Below are 23,820 nucleotides of genomic sequence, written 5' to 3' on the forward strand. Positions count from 1 at the left end.
TTTTTTTTTTTTAAAGATTTTATTTATTTATTTTTTAGAGAGCGAGCGAGAGAGAAACAGCATGAGAGGGGAGAGGGTCAGAGGGAGAAGCAGGCTCCCCGCCGAGCCGGGAGCCCGATGTGGGACTCGATCCCAGGACTCTGGGATCATGACCTGAGCCGAAGGCAGACGCTTAACCATCTGAGCCACCCAGGCGCCCTCATTGACCATATTCTTACACTCTAATCCACACCACAGTAAAGTTTTACCAAGTTAGTTGAAAAGGATAAGATCTCTCTCTCTCTCTCTCTCTCTCTCTCTCTCACACACACACACTGCATGTGAAACTGGTAAAATCCAAGTAAGGTCTGTATTTGAGTTAATAGTATTGTGCCAATGTCAGTTTCTTGGTTTTATAAGATTTTGTCATTGGAGGACAGTGGGAGAAAGGGCACACAGAAGTTCTCCACTCTTTTTTGTAACTTCTTGTGAATTTTAAACTATTTTAAAAAATTATTTTTAAAAAATTTGAAAGCTGAGTTATAACCGTATCTGATATTTTCATTAACATTTCCATATATAATGAATTTCAAAGGATAAGCAGTATATTTAGCAATTTGTATAATAAAAAGAATTTTGCATATTGCTAGCAAACATCAGTTGTGCTCATAGTCAAGATGTGGGCAAATAGCACAAGTGTAAATGCATCTCTTTCAATTGTTTCCTAGGAAAGAAGCAAATCAAGTTTGGAACCTTGTGTAAATGGCAAGAGTTGCCATGGATTTTTATTAAAAGTTAGATTGAAAAATTTATGTCAGCTTCCCCATGAATTCAGAGGCTTTTCTGGATAGTAACTGAAGTACTTTTAAAATAAAACACTAGAAAACAGATTCTCCAAATGTAACTCATGAAAGAGAGTCTATTTTGTATCCCAATTTTATTTACTTTTTCTGAATAGTCACAACATTAATCTACTAGGGATAATCTAGTTAGTATATTTGAAATTCCATTTATTTTTTTTCTATTGATATGCTTGTGTTACACTTGTATATAATACAGAATTTCCAGTGTTGTTTTAAAGGACTCAGTTAAAAAAAAATGAGAAGCATGATCTACAATTTCAGACAAACCTAGGACAAATTCATAATTTCCAAAATAATAGTTTTCTACTTTGTTCCAAAGAAATTAAATGCTGTTATAATTGATGCAAAAATTCCAGGATAACTGTTATTTTTTTCTTTCTGAATTCATACATAATCTCGAACTATTGCAAAATCCACTCAGAGGCATCTAATTAGTTTTATGTATAATTAACAGGGAGGGAGGAAGTCATTTCATCCCATGGACTTGTGGGGCAGTACACTTTGGTTCAGTGTCCAAGGTATACTTCACAAATTTAATTTTTAACAAATTTTACACTTTTAATTTTTCTGCCCAGAAGACATTCTGGGTAATGTACTAGTCTTTGAAATTTGTTACCAACTAACAGGCCAAAACTCTCCAAGGTATGTCAGCCTCCATCCTGGAAACCAACATAGACTTAATTGACCATGTCAGTGAGTTTTAAAAATAGGAAAGATGGTCACACCTTTTCTAACATGATGGAACTTCTAATAGGACAATTTCTGAAGTACCTTCCTATTAGGCTAAGATGAGTAAACAAAGAAGTCTCTCCAGTTACATCCCTTCAACTATACATTTACACAATATTATTACAGATTGGCTATGCATTTTCAATTCTTCTCTACCTTCACATAACAAATGAAATAAAATAAATGTAGTATAAAATTATACATTCTGTAATAACTTAGAAAAAAAGTACATACATGTTTAAGGCCTTTAAATATTTGTAAGACTTTCCTGTAGAACTGAAGAACAAAAATGTTAAAATGACTACAAAACTGTGGACAGAAACTGACCTAAGAAATTGTTTGAATGGGACAACTATAAGCAAATATTTATAAATTCAAGACCAAGGAAAATGAACAATTCTATTAACGGACTGAACAAACAAATACATAAGCATTCAAACAGTCATTGGGAGCGAGCAAGGGACAGTCTATTAAAATGAAAGAAAGGACAGTTAAAAAAATTACTAGAAGAAATCTTAAGTGAATAACTCTCAAGCTAAGAAATCAGAAATCCACATGCATCCCTGTCGATTTTTTGAAACTGAAGGCTTCCTACATACTTGACTGCTCACTGCTGATTTCTGTGAAGGGAAAAAGTAAATGTAAACATGAAAGAAAAAGCCCACTTGAAAAAAAACAAAAACAAAAACCGGGGGGAACGTACCCTTAGAAGTACAAAATAGCATATAATGAAAATGGAAATTCAGTTCTAACTATTACCTATTTAACTGATAGAGAGCTGCAGTAGTATGTTAGCCTTGGGGAAACATGTCAGCTTGTCTATACATTCTTATATGATTGATGTAGTCAGATAACTATTACTTGCCAACAATAATTATTATCAATGGATATATATTTCCATTCCTTTAACAAAAGCAACTTTAAGACGTTAAAACATGTAGGCTTTCAGAGCTCCGAGAATAGGATACAAATAAAATTGTCTCAGTCTACACCATGCCAGAGAAGTTCGCAAAGGAAATGTCAGTAAAGGCGGGTGCAGTCCCACCAGCCAATGAACACAGGACCGGACCCAGGAACATATCCATGGCAGAAGGCCGGTGCACTTGGCAGACTTTCAGAAACAAGAAAAACAGTCCCATTTGAGGCCAAGAACCCAAAAGGTGAGTGTCTCTGACATCACCTGGAAACACCAACTCTTCAGACGGCAACTTCAAATTCTCTTAGCAAGTGCAGTATTACAAGTTGAACACAGTTCAAATCTGACAAAATCTTCATGACACAGAAGTTCATGTCTGACTTTTTAAAAGTCTTGGTTTCAAGAAGAGGCTGATGACGAGCCATGAAATCCCTTGGACATAAGACTCTGCAGCGCCTCTTGTGAGCGATATAAAAATCTCCCTTCAAGATCACCTCAGGAATTAAGTTTCTGTGCATATGTTCAATGTAATCAGGCTTGAGGATCACTTGATTTATCCTTGGTTAATGGGTCACCTACAAAGGAAGAAGAAAACAATAATTTTATAACAAGGCTATGATCTTCAAGCTCCAAACACAATTTAGTATTAGAAATTAATAACTCAAAATGGTGGTATTTGCTATATCAAATAAATTGTTGAATTTTAAAGGACTACCATATTCACATTTTGCCACCTATAAAAATACACCAGTTTTTTTTTTTTTCTCTTTATACTTTCACAGGATTTTTAGAGCCACCCGAACAACTATCCAAATTACTGCAGCTCTGACCAGGAAGATCTTAACTGGTGACACTACCCATCTCAGATCCAAAGAATGATTCTGGAATCTTTGTTCTTGGTACAGGCTTGGAAGATAGAAGCCGCAGATCATAAACACTTTATGCCAGGCCTCAGTAAAGAAAGACCTTTGTTCACAGGAACACAATCAGACCACATCTTCAAGAAAGTCCTTGGGCATTGGCTCCATAAAATCCATTCTTGAAATAGTTTAAAACTTGAGTGCTTATTTGACTCAATTAGGTTTCAGAAAAATTAACTATTCATGAGGAGAAAAGAAATACCTGGGGAGAAAAACAATGATTGCACAATATTTTACCAAGTTTTAAAAGTGTCCAAAAATTCTCAAAAAATTGACCAGTATTATTAATGCTATTATAAATATTATTAAGGGAGATCCCCACTGGCTTTTCACACCTACTTAAGTCCAAAGAATGTGTACAGGAAAAAATAATAAACATCTAGAATACTTGATACCTATGTATCTCTCTCTATATATGCGTACATGCAGATGATAGATGGATATAGAGAAAGACACAGATTTCTGCTGTCTCAGTGAATTCCTAGTTATACTCTAATACCAAGGTACTTAGAGTTGCATAACTATTCTTTTCAAGCAATGGTTATAACAAAAAGTGAATTCTTGAAATTTGCTGTGGATACTTTGGTTTTATTCCATTATATAATTACTCATCCCTTCATAAAATATTTATGGAAAGGCTGTTTTTTGTTTGTTTTGTTGTTTTTTTATCAACTCTGAAAAAGAGAAACATTAAGCAAAATAACCGAGCTCTGGCTCTACCGCCTCTGGTCTCAAGTTACACTACAAAAGGAAGCTATACATTCAAAAACAAGTATTTTCTGTGTGGAGGCAGCCATCTTATTTATGTCTCTTTGGTCAGCTATCCTGCCCAAGAAGGAGCCTCTGCTTGCATATTTAAAGCTTCTTACTCCCATGCACAGAGGAACTACGGGAGGAATTGAACTGGGGATGGAAGGACACAAATACAGAAAGGGCCTGCTCACCTCCAGAGATGCTGGGAGCAAGGGCTCTCTTAGGTAGGGCAGCAATCTCACTTTCAATTTGTCTTCCACTTAGTGGTCATTTTATAGAAGTTCTGTGAATGGCTCCATTTGAGTGTGAGTGTACTTTACCGTGGAAAGTAAATATGAATGTTTCTACACACATTATGTCACAGGTGGTCAATGGAGGTAGCTGATCATTGTGAAAAATACAAACTCTTTATGATAAATTTTCTTATAAATACTGATTTAACACAATCTTTGATGGCCATTGCCTGAGCAAGATCCACTTGCCTTTTCTGGAGATTCTCCTCTTAGTAGCATGATAAGGGACTGTATTTCCAAAACTAGTGCAAGGAAAAAAGAGGAATTGAGAGAGACTGAGAGAGAACAAATGGGTGCGCCTCAGCAGGGATTCAGCATAGGCAACTGGAAGGACATGATGCCGTGACCGCACAAGAGTGAGTGGCCTGTCCTGTGTCATTTCAAGCCCTGGTTCTTAGTAATCTGTGTGGGTATGGTAGATGCATTCTTCTATCTTCATTCCAAGCTAAGTATGTCATCCTGCTAGTTTATATAAAGCTGGGGAGTGATTCTCTCAACTCTATGTTAAAGCTTTGTTTTTACATAATTTTAAAAATAGACACTCAGATTTACAGTACAATACCAAAGGTTTATGGACGTAGAACAAATATTTCGTCCATCTCAGTAAACATAACATGTATACACATAAACACATATATACAATGCACATTCTAAGAAATCATAAATCTACATTTTTATTCTATCAGCTAAAATAATTGCTAGAAAATAAAAATGTAAACATGACTAAAAGAATTGTCTAAGTAAGCATAGATCAAAACATGATTAAAATGACTTTTTTCCTCCAGTTTTACACAATATTCCTAGTTTATTAATCCTAAAAATATGCTAGCACATTTTATGAGATGAAGATAGGGCCTAAGTGGACTATTTGTTTTAGATTTCATTTTTTGTAAATTACTCTGATCAAGTAATTGTTGTTTGGTGTGTGGAGTTCAAGGTTACAGTCAGGGTGGTAGTACTCGCAGGCACAGTGGATGCATCATGCCACCTCTCGGACCCTCAGTTTTCCAGTATGTAGAGAGGGGATAATCCTGTTAACCTCACAGGGTTGCTGTGAGGATCAAATATATTAATGCTTATGAAAACGTCTATTCTGAAGTAGTATAATAAAAGTTCAGAGTTTTTTGTAATGCACAAATCTTTAACAAGAGAACCACTAAAAGTACAATGAGAGGTTCACACTACCAGACACTTAAGTCAAATTAGAGGAACTCTTAAGGAATCCAAACAAAGGCTAAGTAATTACTTGTCCTTTTCAAGGTAGTACAGATATGAACATGTATGAGCGTGCCTCAGCACCTTCCTTGACAACCTCCAGATTTGTACCAAATGAAATGGCAAAACCAAAGATTTAAAAACATTAAGGATGATTTTGAATGTAGGTACATTATCACCAATTTTAATCACCTAATACACAAGACACAGTAATATTTAAAATGAAATTGCCTAAAATATAACACAAAAAAACAACCCTTTGATAATTTACATGCTTATTAAACAAGTCCTAGTTATTCAAGTCAGAATTCTGGCATGCTAGTTGGAAAACAAGTGCCATTTGACCCTTTCCTGATATGCAAGCTTTGTTTAAGCAATATTAATACAATCTAACATTTAAAAACATTGCTCTTATTTTAATTTTTTAATACACCACATTAAGCATTGCCTTATTTTTAGAACTTAAATATAGCTCTCTCTCTCTCACTCCAGCCATATCTTTTGGAAGAGGCCAAGTAGTAAAAAGTGGTAGCTTGTAAAGAGGATTTTCAGCAAGTTTTCAGTAACTAGAAGCAGGACGTTGCAATAAAACCATCTTTACAGGGTAGGAAATATCATTTGCTACCATGAACGTACTGTATTTTGGTTCTGAGGGCAGTAGATATAAAATACCGCATGAGGGAGAGAAATGGTCCTACCATCATTACACTTGTGCCTTGAGCTTCGTACGTTTTAATCACCACCTCAGTGAATTTACCTTTCCAAAGGCAGTGTTTCACACAGCTGTTCCTTTTTATGTACATCTTATTTGTGTGTGCTGCACACCAGCCAATTCAGCAAGTAAAAATACTTGACCACTGAATACATGCAAAAGGTAATGATAATAATTAGTAGTAGTAGTAATTAATAGTAATGGCAGCTTTTCTAGTCACAAGCACAAAGCTATCTCGGTAATGACCCACCAGGATGGAGCTAACCTGCTAACATTAAACAAAAAGCACTAATTCTTTAAGAATTATCCCCTTTTTAAAAAACCCATCCCATTTATTTGTCTCAGTCTAACAAATGTATTATAGGATTCTGATTATCTCAAAAATTTGTGCTAAAATCACATCCTTTAAGTCTGTTCGCCAATTTAATCAGAGAAAACAAAACCAGGTCATGGCATACATGACGTTAGTTAAATATGAAATTAAGTCAGCTATTTTATACTGTTTTTATTTTATGTTTTGAACATTATGCAGTATCCTCTGCCTATCTTCTAGTGAAGATAAATTAGAAAGGCTAAAAAGGAAATTCAAGAATCTATCCTGTCCCCAAGTGTAAAAGATGATTTTATAAAGTTCTTAAAATAATCCTATTCATGGAGCCTGTAATTCCTTTCCCCACTCAAGGCCTGCCGCCTGAGTTATCAGTGGGAGGCAACACACTATGATGAAAGGTATGACAGTGCAGCCTGGGTTCAGATCTCTTCCTTAACTTATTCAGCCCCACAGCGTGAGAAAATGCTATTTGAACTCCCTGAGCCTCGTCTTCCCCAAGGATAATATGAGAATGGTATTACCAGACCCCATGCATTTGCTATTGTGGTTAAATCACATAATCCTTCCAAAGTGTCCAGGTAAATGCTTTTTTTTTTTTTTTAAGATTTTATTTATTTGACAGAGCGACAGAACACAAGCAGAGGCAGCAGCAGAGGGAGAGGGAGAAGCAGGCTCCCCGCTTAGCAGGGAACCCGACGTGGGGCTCGATCCCAGGACCCTGAGATCATGACCTGAGCAGAAGGCAGATGCTTAACCATCTGAGCCACCCAGGCGCCCTGGTAAAAAATAACTGGTGGTAGCAGTAGTAATTCCCAAACATGACACGAAAGGCGATACATAGGATAATTACTGGAGGGGGCATTACTGCTGCTTTCTCTGTAAGTATTGATTTAATTTTCAGTGTCTTATAGAAACTGACCTTGCAATTACTCCTTTCGTATTCTTAATAGTCATAAAGTCATATCAAGAGGGAAGCGCCACTGTTTGGGCCTACTTTGGGAGTGAGACACTTTTCAGATGAGGTGATATGGAGTAGTGGTTACAAAGAGTGTACTTGAAGCCAGGCTTCCTAGGTTCAGTGCTCAGTTCTGCTGATAACTCAGTGTGTGACCTTGAGTAAAACAGGGATAATATTAGTACCTACATCGTAGGGTTGTATGAGCTGAGGAGCAAACAAGCTAATAGGTCAAGTGCTTAGAACAGTGCCAGGCATGTAATAAACACTATGTAAATGGTAATTATTATTATATATTATATATAAACACACATACACTTCTAGCCCTCTGAATGCACTGAATTCCTAGTTTTTGCCCTTGATTATTTCTGATCATTCATTACTAGTGTTTATAGACACATAATCCATTCTTTTTCATTCTTTTTTTGTCTTTTTAATGGACCAGCTGCCATCAGACTTTGCATACAGAATATTTAGGAAATTAGCACTATATTTTAGCCATCTAGCCTTAAAAAATAAATGTGGTAAAATTATGCCAAAACAAAATGCAGATTTGTAAATTTTCTTATTACTGATGATTCCTCTGATATTATTCTACTCTGAGTTCTAACCCATACTCCAGATTTTTTTAAATCCCAGTTGTTCAGTTTGCCAGTCTACATAAAGTTGTGAAATCCTGCCAAATTTCCACAGCATAGATGTGAATCTTATCATTTTAGCTTAATTCAAAAAAATAATCTTTTCTCCAGTGTGGTCGTTAAAATCTTGTTATGAGAAACTTTTGAACAGTATTTACATTCCTGTGAATATAAAATGGGTCATATACACACAATAATAGAAAGACAATGCATTATGAACATTACAAGTCAATTTCATAAAAACATGTTGAATTTACAGTAAATACCCAAGTTATTAGAGAAACATTTATTTTTGACTGATGAACAATATTTAAACAGTTGGAAGGCAAGGAATAAATATGTGGCAATATTTCCAAAAGGAGGTGGTAGGTTTAAATGCAGTGCATGTTCAGTCTTTATAATACAGCTACTTCATGACATCACAACAGGCAGCAAGTCAAACTAACATTCTGATAAGTAAATTTAACTTATCTGATAAAAGGAAAAGGAAAACTAGAAAACCTTTATAATCCGAAAAGCTGATTTGAATGAACTTTCCCTTGCTTGGAATATAATTGCTGCTTCGCTGCAGATGTATTTTTTTAATGTAGCTCTTACAAGTACATGAATTAAGCTCTTGCCTTAGTTTTTGTGTACTGAAGGTGCAATTAAAACATCGTTACTCTGCAGTAGCAGGTTTTCTCATTTAAACTAGAGAAAAGCTGCCATCGAGCTGGTCATAATTGTACGTGAATGCACTCGTCCTGTCTTAAAGCACCTTATATAATGAGGTATTACAAAATGAAAGAACCTGTCGGTCTAGAATAATCCTTCAAGAGTAAGCTGACCAGACAACATTTACGTATAGATGAAACACTCACTGTAAGGCAATGACATATGAATCATCTTCATAAATCTACCCACCTATATAAAAAAACTAAGGCTGTATTTTATTTTCTTGGCAATGGAGGTGATTCCTATAGCCATGAAAACTGTTGGATTTTCATGCCACAGTTTAATTTTCCTTCCTTAAGAATGTCCAGTGCTGGCTTGGCCTGAACATTTATTTTAACATTTGAGGCACCAAAAGCCAGCTGCATAATACTTCTGCTAGGGTGAGCATTTCTACTAAATGACCTTGTTATCTGTCTTATAAATTCTCTAAAAATTTAACAGCCTTGGGTGATTGGAAGGATAGTCCTTTCAAACAACAGAGAGCATTGCCCTAGCTAACTGGTATAACACAGTGTGTGGAAGCAGAAAATGCCATATAATCTAATTACGCTGCTGGAGAGAACCAAAACACCAAGCGCAACGGAAGAGGGGTGGCCTTACCCTGATGAGTTTTATACTACTGTTACTACCTGCTAGTCTGAGCACATTGGACAAGTCACTTAAAAATCTCTGAATTTCCAGGGTTTCTACCTGCTGAGTGAGTCTGTTGGACCCAGTGAACTTCTCATTCCCTTCTATCCCCAAACTACTCTGACATTTTTAAGAAGCACTAATTCCAAATGGGATAAAACTTTATCCAGATTACCTAAATTCAGTGGTGGTATAACCACTGGGTAGACTTCATTTTTCTAAGAAGCCTACTCATTATATTAGAATGCAAAACTAGTAAGCTTTTATCACAAACACAACATCTGTCAATGGCTTGCAGCTTCCTATGCTGTGCAAATGAAGATCTTGACTGGAAATGAATCTTTTGAACAGATGGACTTGCACTATTTCTCGGAACTTTGAAAGCTGTAAGGGGCACCTGCCATGAACTCTTCTATGTGACTCATGAAAGCAGATGACTGTTTGCTTTGCCATTTATGCACATTCATCTACTCACAAGCAGATCAACTTATTCTGTCTGGATGACATTCACTGCTAGCGCACACACAAAAAAACATTCCCTGATTTCTCTTTGGGTAGTTAGTAAATTCCTTTGGGACATTAAGGAAATGTAAGACTTTCCTTCTCCTGGCCCCTGTTCACACCTTGTGTTTATTCCAGGTGGAAAATGACCCCCAAAATTAAGATCATTCTGAAAGAAACAGGTAATGGGATCCAGTTATGTTTCACTTAAAAACATTGAAAAGTTCTTAAAAGGGGAAAACAATTATATTTGAATACTTGGAGGTAATCTGAGTAGACTTAAAAAAAATATTATTTCATATACCAGCATAGTTCACACATTTTTAGAGACAGTTGAGATTTTGAACTCAATTGAAAGGTACTTTACCTGCCAAATTTGATATTAGGTTCATTTTTCTAGACTCCCCTCTAATTTATAAAGGCGTAATTTGAATTGATAGTTTTTATCCACTTTCTGACTTAAAGCCTTACTTGAGAAGTTTAAATTTATCTGCTCAAGTATGGCACTTCTCAAGAACTTCAGCCTCACTGCATATGAGGGCTAGCAGAAATAAGCAGTATGAATTGTACTCAAAAGGTGAAGTTAAGATAAGTGGAGTTGGGGAGAAGGGCTGAAACATGGAAGAAATTCTTCTTAGTAGCCTGGAGATTACTAAGAGCAACATTTTCTCTGAACTTCCAGGATAGGTTGAGTTACAAATACGAATGGCTCTTAGTTACAACCTTTCCTTGAGATACTTGTCTGAATAAAGAATATGTTGCTGTCACTTGGAGAAGAACTTGGTGGAACTTGTTGTACCAAGCTAGTATCATGCCTGAAGTAACACATATGCCCTCCTCCCCTCACTATCCTTTTCCATAATATTACATTTAGAGATGATCCTTCCATCTGTGGTAGATCTTTGGAAAAAAATTCATCTTCTGTAAGTTGCAAAACTAGAATGTATTTTCTGAAAAACAGTGTAATATAGTGCATGATGTTTAATATACTGGGTGCTTTGCTTTTTCCTTTCTATTTCTCAGTTATATAGTTCCCTGGGTTGTTTTTGTTTTTTGGTTTTACAATACCAGTCACAATTCTGTAGCTTCAAATTCCTAAAGTTGGTCAAAATGTGAATCTTTAGCTATTTCTCATTGTTTAGATGCTAGTTTGACATAGTTGAATCAATTATAGGGCAATGTAAATATATGAAGATTGGACCATTAGATAAGAACACAATCTTCACTTGGTTTATGGAGATTCAGTGAAAGCCTGATGGCTCAGTACTTTTCATGCTAATTTCCACATTAATAGGCAGGTTGAACACTGACAGAGGTCCACTAATACACCCAGTTTTGTATTATCCATTTCCTATTCTTGGAAAAACAGTATCAACTGCAGGGCCATTGTAGGTGACATTATTAGGTTCACCTCTTTGTGGCAGTTTTAATTTGTGGTTCTCATTAGTTCAAAGAGTGATGCCCCCTTAGTTCTATAAAAGATAGTTCAATGCCTTTCTTTACTGACCACTGAGACAGTTCTTTGCCTTCTGATCCCTAAAGCTGTGTAGCAAGTTCATCTTTCCCTCTGAAATCAGGAGCACCTGGAATGCTAATGGTAACTATAAGAAAGAGTAGGTTACAGTTAGTCCTGTAACACAATGTACACACCTGCTGCTCTGGGAGAAATAAACCAAGACGAGAGCTCATTTCGGGAGATGTTTTGAATCTTTACTCCTCAACGAAACTTCTGTCCCTTCCTTAGAATCCGACCAACACTAGGATTCGCCACACTAGTGCTCCAACGTGGAGCCACAATTTTTTTGAGTGTGGAAAAATCAAAAATTGTCATCAGGCACAGCAGAAACCTTCTCTTTCTACTTCTCCATTCGAACTTGAAGAGTTTTACACGTTTGCCTAAGGAATAAACACACGTCAGGTACTCCACTGTTCAACAGATGATTACAAGAAGCAAACCTGGGAGAAAGGGAACATTTCAACAAACATAAAGGGACAGAGAGACAATAACTTCCTTTACGTCCATAAAAGTCACAATGGAGATAGGATTGCATCTCTCCCTAGAGGATTATAAACTCTTAGAACATTTTTTCTTTAATTTCAGAAAAACACATACTCATAAATGGGACCTAAAATAAAAAGCTATTGCAAGAAATTGATACAAAAGTCATAAGAATTTCTTGTTAATACTTTGGGACGCATTCTGCACAAACTTAATAAAAAAGTTCATTAAAATCAAGGGAGAAAGTATATAGAAATCTATACACAACCATTTTGACATAAAAGGGTAAAAGAATTATACAAATAGTATTATGTAGTAATATTCAGTTACAATTCAAATATTTAATATTTGCTACCTTAACCATTCATAGGCTTTCCTGGACATCCATGTCTACAGTAATTTGTGATTTTGCTACAGCATGAACCTGAATCATACACTTACACATACATTTAATGCTGGTAAATGGGGCCAAGTCATTTAACCAATGTATAGTATAGGTCTAGCCACCCACAAGCCAGCTTTGTTAGTCTCTGCTCATCAACTATGTAATCCTCATTAACAGCCTGAATGAGATCCATGACATTTTTCAGTTGTAATTTATGACATTTTCTAAATCGAGATTTTCAAAGCTTTTCTTTATCATCTCTTTTCCAAAGTACTCCAGAGATATAAAACAAGTACTGTTTGATTTTCAAATATTTGAATAATTTACTATTTGAGAGCATAACATGAATAACAATAATAAATAATAAAATCATATGAAGGAGTGGCTAGTAATTTCGAATTAGACAATGGAAGGTTTTGGTAATATGAATCAAAGTAAAACATTTCCTACATAAATTTGAGAGCTGAGGATAGTTAAAACCAATAGCAGAAAAAAATTAATCATGTTATAATATAAAAAAAGTATTTCCCAAGTTTGAAAAAACAGATTGAGTCTTTGAGTAGTAAGAACCAATCCCCTGTCCCCGTCATGCCTAGATCTCTCCCTACCTCACTGGAAAATGTAAGACTAAAATAGGGCCTGAGAAAGAATGAAGCTTTTGAGTTCCGGTCACCATGATCACTTGATTTTATCCACACAGGTCAGAGCCAGTGCAGTCCTACAGTAGGTCGGTGTCATGACTTGCCAAAGACACATGTGACAAAGGATGAAGCTGCAGAAAATTTAGAGGAGCTTCATATCAACATACCCACCTTCCTCTCTCCACCTTCCCAACCCCTTCAGAGAGACACAGGCTCAACTCTAGTCATAACTAACTAATACTCATAGGACTTGATATGCCCATTCATAGCTCCTTATCTGTATATATATTTTAGCTTTGCCTGAAATACTTTTCTTTCAAGTCTCAGAAGAATTGTTACCACTTCATAATTCATAAACCTTTGTGATTCATCCAGTCAGCACTCTGTCCATACATCTAAGACATATCTCATCATATTTTGATTATTTATTAATCTCCTTGTTTCTCGCACTAAACTATGATGTATTAGAAAAAAGATATTAGCATACATTTTGCTTCATCCTTGCTAAGCAGCTTTCCAGGCACATATGTGATGCCTAGTATTTATTAAATTGCAAAACTGAAATGATGGGTGGGTGGGCGGATAGATAAAAGGACAAATGAAGGAATGAATATAAGAGGAAAGTGATATGTAATTTCACAAGAAGGAAACCTAGAGCTACTATTTGGATTCTCTGTGAATAGCTAAGGGAACGATTAAGTAACCCAAAAGGTCAGTTCCTCCATTCTATTTTTTTTAGAATTATTCCCATGATTCTCTGGTTTCAGAATTTGAAATTATAGATATGTATGGGTCCTGACATCAGTTTCACATTCGCAGCTTGGATATTTAAATTTATTCTCATTTGGAAAAGGTCTGATATTTAAAACAAAATTAATTCATGAAAATAATAATGCAAGAAGATAATAGCAATGTGTGATGCTTTAATTGGTATTAGACTAACTACTTGGGATGTGGAATATGTCCAAATAGATACATCAAGGTTGATTCTGGCATACTCATTACAGTTAACATTTCAGTTAGAAATTATCCTGATTTTTTTAATGCACTTCTCTCTTGAGGAATTTCCATACTGCTGCTTAACACTGTCAGGAAAATTTTCTCATGAAATATTCCGTGGTGACAATTATACTACACCTAAGTATTACATGCTCACTTGACATCAGGTGTGGTGGTATAAATGAAATACCATCAAATTTCTTATAATAGAACAAAGTAAATAAATACCACAATGATGGATTCACCCCCAAAATAATACTGTGCATACCATCTCTCTCTCTTATACACTCATTATATGCTCCATATTTAGTTCAGGATCCCTGACCCCTCCCTCCATTTTTTTCCAAATACAGAGGCTAGTATTTTAAAAGGCAAAGAGGAGTTAATTTTTGCTTATTAGCAAAATGCAGCAGACTCCATTTTCTGGTCTAGACTAGAATGCCAAAGACAGCTGATCCTTCTCCTCAGGGAAACCTGGAAGCCTCCTCACGCTTTCTTTTGCCTCCACCTCTCAGATCATAATTGCTGGTATCAATAGACAACTTAGGGCACATTTGTTTTCTCTTGGAATCCTCAGAGTTATTCTTCAAGACTATCCCCATTTACTACTTACAGATCTTAGGCCTTTTTATTAATTACTATTATCTTCAACTTACAGTTGAAGAAACTGAAGTTCAGATAAATTAAGTGAAACTTCTGGAAGATGCATCTAAGGAGCAAGTGATAGCCTGGGGACTGAGATCCTCATTCTGGGGCTTCAAACCTAGTGAAATAGGTCCTGCATGTCTGGTTCTTCCATTCATTCACTTGACCAATACTGATTGAGCACATACTCAGTAGCAGACACTGTCCTAGGTGTGAAAAAAATCACTACCCCTATGAACCGACAATCTAGAGAGGCAGACAAACAACAGACACAATAATTAAAATTTTCAAATATGTTAGGCCATGCCAGGAGAAAAGTAGAGTCAAGAGGAAGAGAGGGGTTTTTCTGGTAGTTATCTTAGACAGGGAAGATTTGCTGAGAAATGAGACCAGTAAAAGCCTACAGCAGTGAGGGTCAGTCAAGCTAATGGTTGGGGGAAGAGCATTTCAGACAGAGGGAACAACATGTGTAAATGACCTGAGACAAGAAAGAAGGGTGGTGTGGTGTCAATGGAGTACACAAGGAGAGAGTAGTAGGAGATGAGGTTGCAGACGTTATTCACTCATCAGTTTCTTTGTTCAACAAATGTTGTTGTTGCTTCTATGTTACCTACTGAGGATGGGGCAAAAGCAGATATGGTCCTTGTTCTCATGTGGGCACACAAAAAAGGAACTAGAAACACACATGCTGCATACCTTCCTCCTTCCAAAAGTCTCATTCCTGGAAGTCAGAACTGGATAGAACCCGAGTGAACACAGGAGACCTCAATGATGACTTTTTTTTAAGCCCTGTGGAAGCCACTGTTCTTTCTTTTCAGACAGTGAGATTTACAGAGTTTTATAGGAGAGGGGAGTAAGGCAGTCTGTGTGTGTACAGGAAGCAAAAGTTTTTTTCTGGCACATGTTTTCAGCTGACCATTGGCAAAGAATTCCTCAATGCATGACTTAAATTCCCTTATAATCTAGCTAGATTGAGACATCTCCTAGTATAGAAAAACAATCTAGAAAAAGAAGGGCACTCTTCCTTCACTCTGCCCTTCCATTTAGCTTTTCCTTTGAAGGGATGTCTCCTCCCCAAACTCTTCAGCTGTTCTTGGGATAATGAAATTCAGGAGAAGTGTGAGGCCAGTCATGAGAAAAAATACCATATCTCTGCTTTGAGGGGGTTCTGAAGAGAAGAGATGGAGAAGAATGCAAATGGATAACTGAAGCAGAAGGAAAAGAGCATCTTAGCCACCACTCCATCCAATGCAAACTGGTTTGAAATGTGTAGCAGATGGGAAGCCAAAAATTATTTGATCCATTTAAACTTTTCCTAATCAAATTTTTAACCTTATAGGTTGGAGACTAGACTGCCTGGGTTTAATCCCCACTCCATTGCTTATTAGCTATGTAATTTTGGGCAACCTCCTTATTTCTCATTCTCCTGTGGAAAAATACCTCATGTATAAAATGAAGATAATAATAAGTTTATCTCCAGGAGTGGTTGTGAGGATCAAGTAAAGTCATATGTGTTCAGTGCTTATAATACTGCTTGACCACAGTGAAAACTCATTTTTACTAATTCTAAGAAAAATGGAAGTAACATGCAAGCACTAATGTAAGCAGAAAGTCACTTATCTTCTTGAGGAATTAAACCCTTCATCATTAGGAAATGCTTCTCCTTAGCAATAATTTTTGCCACATTCTTCTTTACTATTAATATCATTATATCAGCTTTCTTTAGGTTAGTGTTTGCATAAATGTATGTTTTCTATTTTCATATTTTAAGTTTTTCTTTATTATAATTTAGATGCATCCCTGCTAAGCAGCATATATTTGTGTTTTGATCTTTTGATCCAGAGTAACAACCCTTGCACTTATTTGCCTTTTAAGTGGATCATTTAAGCCATTTACATTCAATATAGTCACTGATAAATTTGCATTAAAATCTACCAAGTACTGGGGGCGCCTGGGTGGCTCAGTTGGTTAAGCGACTGCCTTCGTCTCAGGTCATGATCCCGGAGTCCTGGGATCCAGTCCCACATTGGGCTCCCGGCTCAGCGGGGAGCCTGCTTCTCCCTCTGAACCTCTCCCCTCTCATGTTGTTTCTCTCTCTCTCGCTCTCTCAAGTAAATAAATAAATAAAATCTTAAAAAAAAAAAAACTACCAAGTACTTTCTATTTGTTCTACTTGTTCTTGATCTCTTTTGCATCTCCTCTTTTGCCACCTTTTGTACTCCCTCTAACATTGACAATTACCTTCATGGGTCAAGTAACTCCTAAAACTGGACAAATCTCTCTTGATCTTCATCCAACCCAAATCCTGGACCAGAAACTCTTCTCTTTCTTGTTGGCTTCCAATACCTCCAAGTCTACCATCTTATATTTTGTTAAGCTCTTCAGTCTCCTTTTGGAGAAGGGGAAGGTGGAGTAGTTTGATAATACTACTAAATAACCATTACTAAAAGTGAAAGTCAAGTTTCAGGAGTTCAGTTTTACTGATGAACTTGGTATTGATCAGTCATCCACTAAATTAGGTAACATTTGAAATTTTCCTTTGGTATTCTACCTGCATAGTACCTCTGCATAACAATCATATTTAGTTTGAGTCTTATTTCCAAACTGACTTGCATCTAATGCTCAAAACATAAGTTGTTACTTATACTTGGGGTTACTGTATTTTTCAGTTTGAGTAACAGTCCTGATTTACACCTATTGTCCTGACTTCCAGTTGGGTTTATCTTGGAAATATGTTCTATTATGGACAATAAATTATATCTTCCTCCATATAGAATAATTATCCTTATTGTGGAAATTTCAATTTTAGTAAACAACTCCTGAATGTTAAAATCTTTTTTTTTTAATTTTATTTTATGTTATGAATGTTAAAATCTTAACTCTATGAATGATTCTCTAATACAGGAATTTCAGTCACTGTGATCGGCAAAAAAACCCGGAACATTTCTTGAAGCATAAAACATTTCTGAAACCCATTAAAACACAACAAGTTGCTAATAAATTTTTAAGACTGGCATTGAGAAAGGTTCCTAGATATAGCTCTGTACTAACTTCTTCAACTTTTCTATCATAAAAATGAGACATTGTGGTTGTAATGTTAAAGACTGACTATAATGTTATCAGTTACTATTGTAATCCAAGGTCATGAACTCAGAATCCAATTAAAGCCATGGCACATACTATTACCTTTGAGATAGAAGATTCATTGTAACAAAGAGGTCAAAATAGGCTTCTTACAAAATCTAGATCTATTTTAAAACACTAATACTCTCTTAAGTGTAGTGTTCATTTGCTGATATATTTTATTTCTATTACATCATAATGAAAAGTTATAATGGCATTTTCCTGCTTTTGCCTAAAATTGAAAAATGATCATTGTGAATTTCAATTTCCCCTAATTTTTTTCTTCTCTTTACCATGAATAATTAAAAGTTGGCTAAGAGGTAGTGTGTCCTACATATATTGAATGTTCATCTACTGATGATGATAAAGAAAATGATGAATTTAAGATTTTCAGAGAATCAGGCAGGCAGTAATTAATAAGTAATGGTTAAGAGTATCATCCAGCCATGGGCTTATTCTGACTTGGGTATTTATTAAGTGTGTGGCCCTGTTATTCCACTACAAAAAACCTGTTTCCTTTCCTATATGTGGAGGTGGTCCCTATCTCATCACACTGCTATGCAGGTTAACTGCAATAATGCCTACAATGAGAATACAATAAATGCCAACTCTTAAACACTTACAAACAATACTTTGAAATATTTTCAAAAACAGAGGTTTATATATTTAATATTCTCATTATTCCATTGTTATAAAATATGAACTCTAATTGTATAATAAGGCATTAAGTATGGATGCATTTCTGACTCTCTGATACTATAGTAGTCCTTTCCAAAGCTAAGCATTTCCTGTGCCAAATCTGTTTTATTTTCAAACGTTATACTAGAGTCAGGATAAGTGATAAAGAGGGTATATTATGCACATAAGGTCTAACACAATTTTTTTCTTTCCTAAGAGCAAAAACTTATATATAACACATTTTGTTTGAAATGTACTGAGGTTAAAAAAATCACTTAGGTTTTATTTGTTATTCCATAAATAGGAATTATTAGCCTCTGCTAATTGCTGAATATCTATAAACACTTTCAGCATCAGTTTCTACTGGGTGTTTTTGTGATTTAGTAAGAACATTAATGTTGTATTAGTAATAGCAAAATAGGTAGGAGCAGCTCAGCATTCAATAAAATAGTCCTTTACTGCCGTGCCAACTACTCCAAGCTAACCTCATCTTAAATTGCCATAGGCAAACAAGTACAAAAAAACTTAAAAAAAAAAAAAAATAACCCACAAACCTAGCACATAAACCCTAGCATAACGTTTCTTTCTCTCAAGTGAATGGAACCTTTTAACCATAGAAGGAAGCTTTTTTGTGAGACTGTCTTTGAATTATACCAATGGATGTAGAAATATCAGTTGCGTAAATGACAATAATTGCAATGTTCAGGAAAAAAAAATTGTCTCCTTCACTTGGTAGCTCTGATAAGTCCTCAAGAGTCCTCGCCATTTTCTGGTGGCTGTAAAGGAGAAAGTGTTTCTGCTTCTGCAGCATAAACCTGCCTTTACAGTTTTTCACCAGGCCCATGTGAAGTAGGTAACTGGAATGGCCCAGATCCTGTTACCATTACAGACACTAGAATCCACATACTCAACTCTGTGGTTCCTTTCTGGCATGATCTTTCTGTAGCTAATCCAAAAGGGAAGAGGCACACAGACCAAACTTTGAAGAATTTGTGCTTTTTAAAGTCCATGTTTAAATGTGAATGGAAGGGAGGGAAAAATAAAACAAGACGTAGTCAGAGAGGGAGACAAACCATAAGAGACTCTTAACTACAGGAAACAAACTGAGGGTTGGTGGAGGGGAGAGGGTGGGGGGATGGGGTAACTGGGTGACGGGCATTAAGGAGGTCATGTGATGGGATGAGCACTGGGTGTTATGTACAACTGATTAATCACTGAACTCTACCTCTGAAACTAATAGTACACTATGTTAATTGAATTTAAATTAAAAAAAAGATAGTTGAAAAAAATGTGAATGGAGGTGGTAAGGGAAGTCTTGAGATATCTCTATGTTAGTGCTTATTTAATAAGACTTACTACTTGGAATAATAATGTTCATGTTTCAGTTTTGAAAAAGTTGGCCCATTTTATGAGCCTATAAACAACTTCCTTGATTAATGTAGTTTACTTAACAAGTACATATAGCCCTTACCCTTGAACAGGAACTGTTTTAAGTGCTTTACAAATATTAACTCATTTACTCTATATAGGGAACCTATGTGGTGGATATACTATTATCATGATCTCTCAGATGTGCAAACTGAGGAGCACAGATGTAAAGTAACTTGCCCAAGGCTACCAGCTACTAAGTGACAGAGTCAGGATGTGAACCCAAGTAATCTGTCTCCAGAGACTGGTTTCTTAATCATTACACCATCCTTGAAGACATTCTCAAGAGATCACAGCAGCCATTTCTCATTGAGGCAAATAGGACCCATTGTAAAAATAGACAGACAGCTCCTGGCAATGCATCCATTGTGAGTGATAAAGGCAAAGCTAATACAACTCTTGGAAACATTCTGGAGTCTTAGAGCAATTTTTTTTTTCATGTAAAAGTCATCTTAAATTAAACACAGATTATTATTCCCTTCCCAAGGAACAACATTTTCTTGCTTATATATTAGACTAAATCACTAGGCATACCGGCTCTAAGATATGTTTCTGACTACTATGTTTCTTAGCTTTTTGTATGGGGTATGACTAAAGAATGAGGTTATTTTCTTTGGTGTAATAATGGTTTTTCTTGTTGTTGTTCTTAAAAAAATGCATCCTTTACGCATGGATGATTTAGAATGACAGTTTTTTAAATTACTTGCTTGCCTTACCTATCTTCTCAAAAGACTGCCCTCTCTTTGCTAACTAACCTGGTATCTCATAATAAGGGGTATGTAACCTGAGGAGGTAGGTCAGAAAAAATATGTCAAACTTCCACTTATATGGGACAAGACAATGTGCATAAGAAGTGGCACCTGTATTCAGCAGAAAGATGTGTGACTATACCTGTCTTTGGATATCTAGTTCCTAATATAATGACTGGCACTGAATAGATGTTCAATAAAGCTTAGCAAATTCAGATTCAGGTATGATTTTGTTCTATCTCCATCGACAGGTACAACACACAGAGTTAAATAAAACCTCCAAATTTACACATAGAGTGCCAAACTTGCATGCATTAAAAAAAAAATCCCTTAGGCATATAAAAAGATTATTTTTTTATAAAATTTTAATTCTTTTTTCTTACTGAGATATAATTGACATAACATACCAGTTTCAGGTGCACAACATGATTCAATATTTGTATACATTGCAAAATAATTTCAAGGATCTAGTTAACATCCATCACCACATAGTTAGAAAATTTTTTTGCATGGGATGAGAATTTTTAAGATTTACTCTCTTAGCAAATTTCAAATATGCAATACAGTATTGTAAACTGTAGTCACCATGCTGTACTTACTGTCCAAATGACTTAATTATTTTATAACTGGGAGGTTGTGCTTTTTGAATCCTTCACCCATTTGGCCCACCCCCATCTTCCAACCTCTGTCAATCACCAATCTGTTCTCTGTAAGCTTGGTGTTCTGGGGGTACTTTTGGTTTCTTTTGTTTGGATTCCACCTGTAAGAGATACTCTATGCTATTTGGCTTTCTATGTCTGACTTATTCCACTTAACATAATGCCTTCTCTAGGTCCATCCATGTTGCTGCAGATGGCAAGAATTCCTTCTTTTCTCTGGCTGAAAATATTCCATTGTATATATACATAACACATTGTCTTTTTTTTAAGTTTTTATTTTAATTCCAGTTAACATAATGTTATATTAGTTTCAGGAGTACAATATACTGATTCAACACTTCCATGCATCACCTGGTGCTTGTCACGGCAAGTGCATTCCTTAATCCCCATCACCTATTTCACCCTTCTCCCTACCCACCTCCTCTCTGGTAACCATCAGTTTGTTCTCTAAATATAATTAAGAGTCTGTTTCTTGGTTTGTCTCTCTCTCTCGTTTTTTCCCTTTGCTTATTTTTTTTGTTTCTTAAATTCCATATGAGCTACTATGTTGTTGAGAATTTTTGCATCCATGTTCATCAGGGATATTGGCCTGTAGTTCTCTTTTTTAGTGCTATCTGGTTTTGGTAGCAGGATAAATGCTGGTGTCATAGAATGAATTTGGAGGTTTTCTTTCCTTTTCTTTTTCTTTTTTTTCTTTCTTTCTTTTTTGGAACAGTTTAAGAATAGGTATTAACTCTTCTTTGGATGTTTGGTAGAATTCACCTGTGAAACCATCTGGTCCTGGACATTTGTTTGTTGGGAGATTTTTGATTACTGAGTCAATTTCTTTGCTGGTCATCTGTCTATTCAAATTTTCTACTTCTTCCTGTTTGTTTTTGTAGTTTCTATGTTTCTATGAATTTACCCATTTCTTTCAGGTTGTCCGATTTGTTGGCATATAGTTTTCCACAAAATTCTCTTATAATTTCTTGTATTTCTGTGGGTATCGGTTGTTATTTCTCCTCTCTCATTTGTGATTTTGAGTCCTTTCTCTTTTTTTCTTGATGAGTCTGGCTAGCAGTTTATCAAATTTATTGATTTTTCTTCCCAAAGAAACAGCTCCTGGTTTTATTGATCTGTTCTATTTTTTCCTTCCTTCTGCTAATTTTAGGTTTTGTTTGTTGTTCTTTTTCTGGTTCCTTTAGGTGTAAGGTTAGGTTGTTTGAGACTTTTCTTCTTGAGGTAGGCCTGTATTGCTATAAACTTCCCTCCTAGAACCAGTTTTGCTGTATCCCAAAGGTTTTGGACCATTATGTTTTCATTTTCATTTCTTCTATATACTGTTTTATTTCTTCTTTTATTTCCTGATTGACCCATTCATTGTTTAGTAGCACATTATTTAACCTCTATGTTATTTGTGGTTTTTCCAAGGTTTTTCTCATGATTGACTTCTAGTTTCACAGCCTCATGGTCAGAAAACATACATGGTATGACTTTGATCTTTTTGAATTTTGAGGCTTATTTGGTGGGTTAATGTGTGATCTACTCTGGAGAATGTTCCATGTGCACTTGAAAAGAATGTATTCTGTTTTAGGATGGAATGTTCTGGATATATCTGTTAATCCACCTGGTCCAGTGTGTTGCTCAAAGCCATTGTTTCCTTGTTGATTTTCTGTTTAGATGATCTGTCCAATGATGTAAAGTCCCCTACTATTACTGTGTTCTTATCAGTAGTTCCTTTATGTTTGTTATTAACAGTTTTATGTATTTGGATGATCCTATGTTGGGTGCATAAATATTTACAATTGTTCTATCTTCTTGTTGGGTAGTCCCCTTTATTATTATATAGTGCCTTTGTCTCTTGTTACAGTCTTTGTTTTAGTCTATTTTGTCCAATGTAAGTATTGCTACTCCAGCTTTCTTTTTAAAATCCACTTGCATGACAAATGTTTCTCCATTCCCTCACTTTCAATCTGCAGGTGTCTTTAGGTCTAAAATAAGTCTACCTTAAATTGATGGAAACTTAAATTTTAATGAATTATAAAAATTTTATATTTTTGCCCCCACTACACATTTTATGTTTTTGATATCATATTTTGCATCTTTTTATTTTGTGTATCCTCTAATTATTGTAGTTAATTTTACTATTTTTGTCTTTTAACCTTTATACTAGCTTTGTAAGTATTTAATACACTACATTTACTATATATTTTCCTTCACCCGTGAGATTACTTTTTTTTTTAATTTTATTATGTTAGTCACCATACAATACATCATTAGTTTTTGATGTGGTGATCCACGATCCATTCTTTTAGTATAACACCCACTGCTCCATGCAGTATGTGCCCTCCTTAATACCCATCACTGAGCTAACCAATCCCCCTCC

General features: G+C 35.6%; 1 protein-coding gene across 2 annotated transcripts in view; it reads right to left on the reverse strand.

The window, feature by feature from the left end:
• Positions 1–391: 391 nt before the first annotated feature.
• TAFA2 (TAFA chemokine like family member 2) overlaps positions 392–23,820 on the reverse strand; it is a 425,372-nt gene continuing 401,943 nt past the window's right edge. Inside the window, exons 5-6 of one of the 2 annotated variants that reach the window (XR_014145740.1) lie at positions 11,800–12,045; positions 392–3,062 (exon numbers count right to left, since the gene is read on the reverse strand). Coding sequence is in view for 1 of the 2 variants with exons in the window: in XM_081821979.1 (XP_081678105.1) it covers positions 3,051–3,062 (12 nt within the window). In the remaining variant the exon portion in view is untranslated. The remainder of the gene's footprint in view (positions 3,063–11,799; positions 12,046–23,820) is intronic. The other variant, XM_081821979.1, reaches the window with a different exon arrangement.

This window comes from Leptonychotes weddellii, chromosome 5 (assembly GCF_054177405.1).
Source record: "Leptonychotes weddellii isolate Sample4059 chromosome 5, ASM5417740v2, whole genome shotgun sequence".
NCBI lineage: Eukaryota > Metazoa > Chordata > Mammalia > Carnivora > Phocidae > Leptonychotes > Leptonychotes weddellii.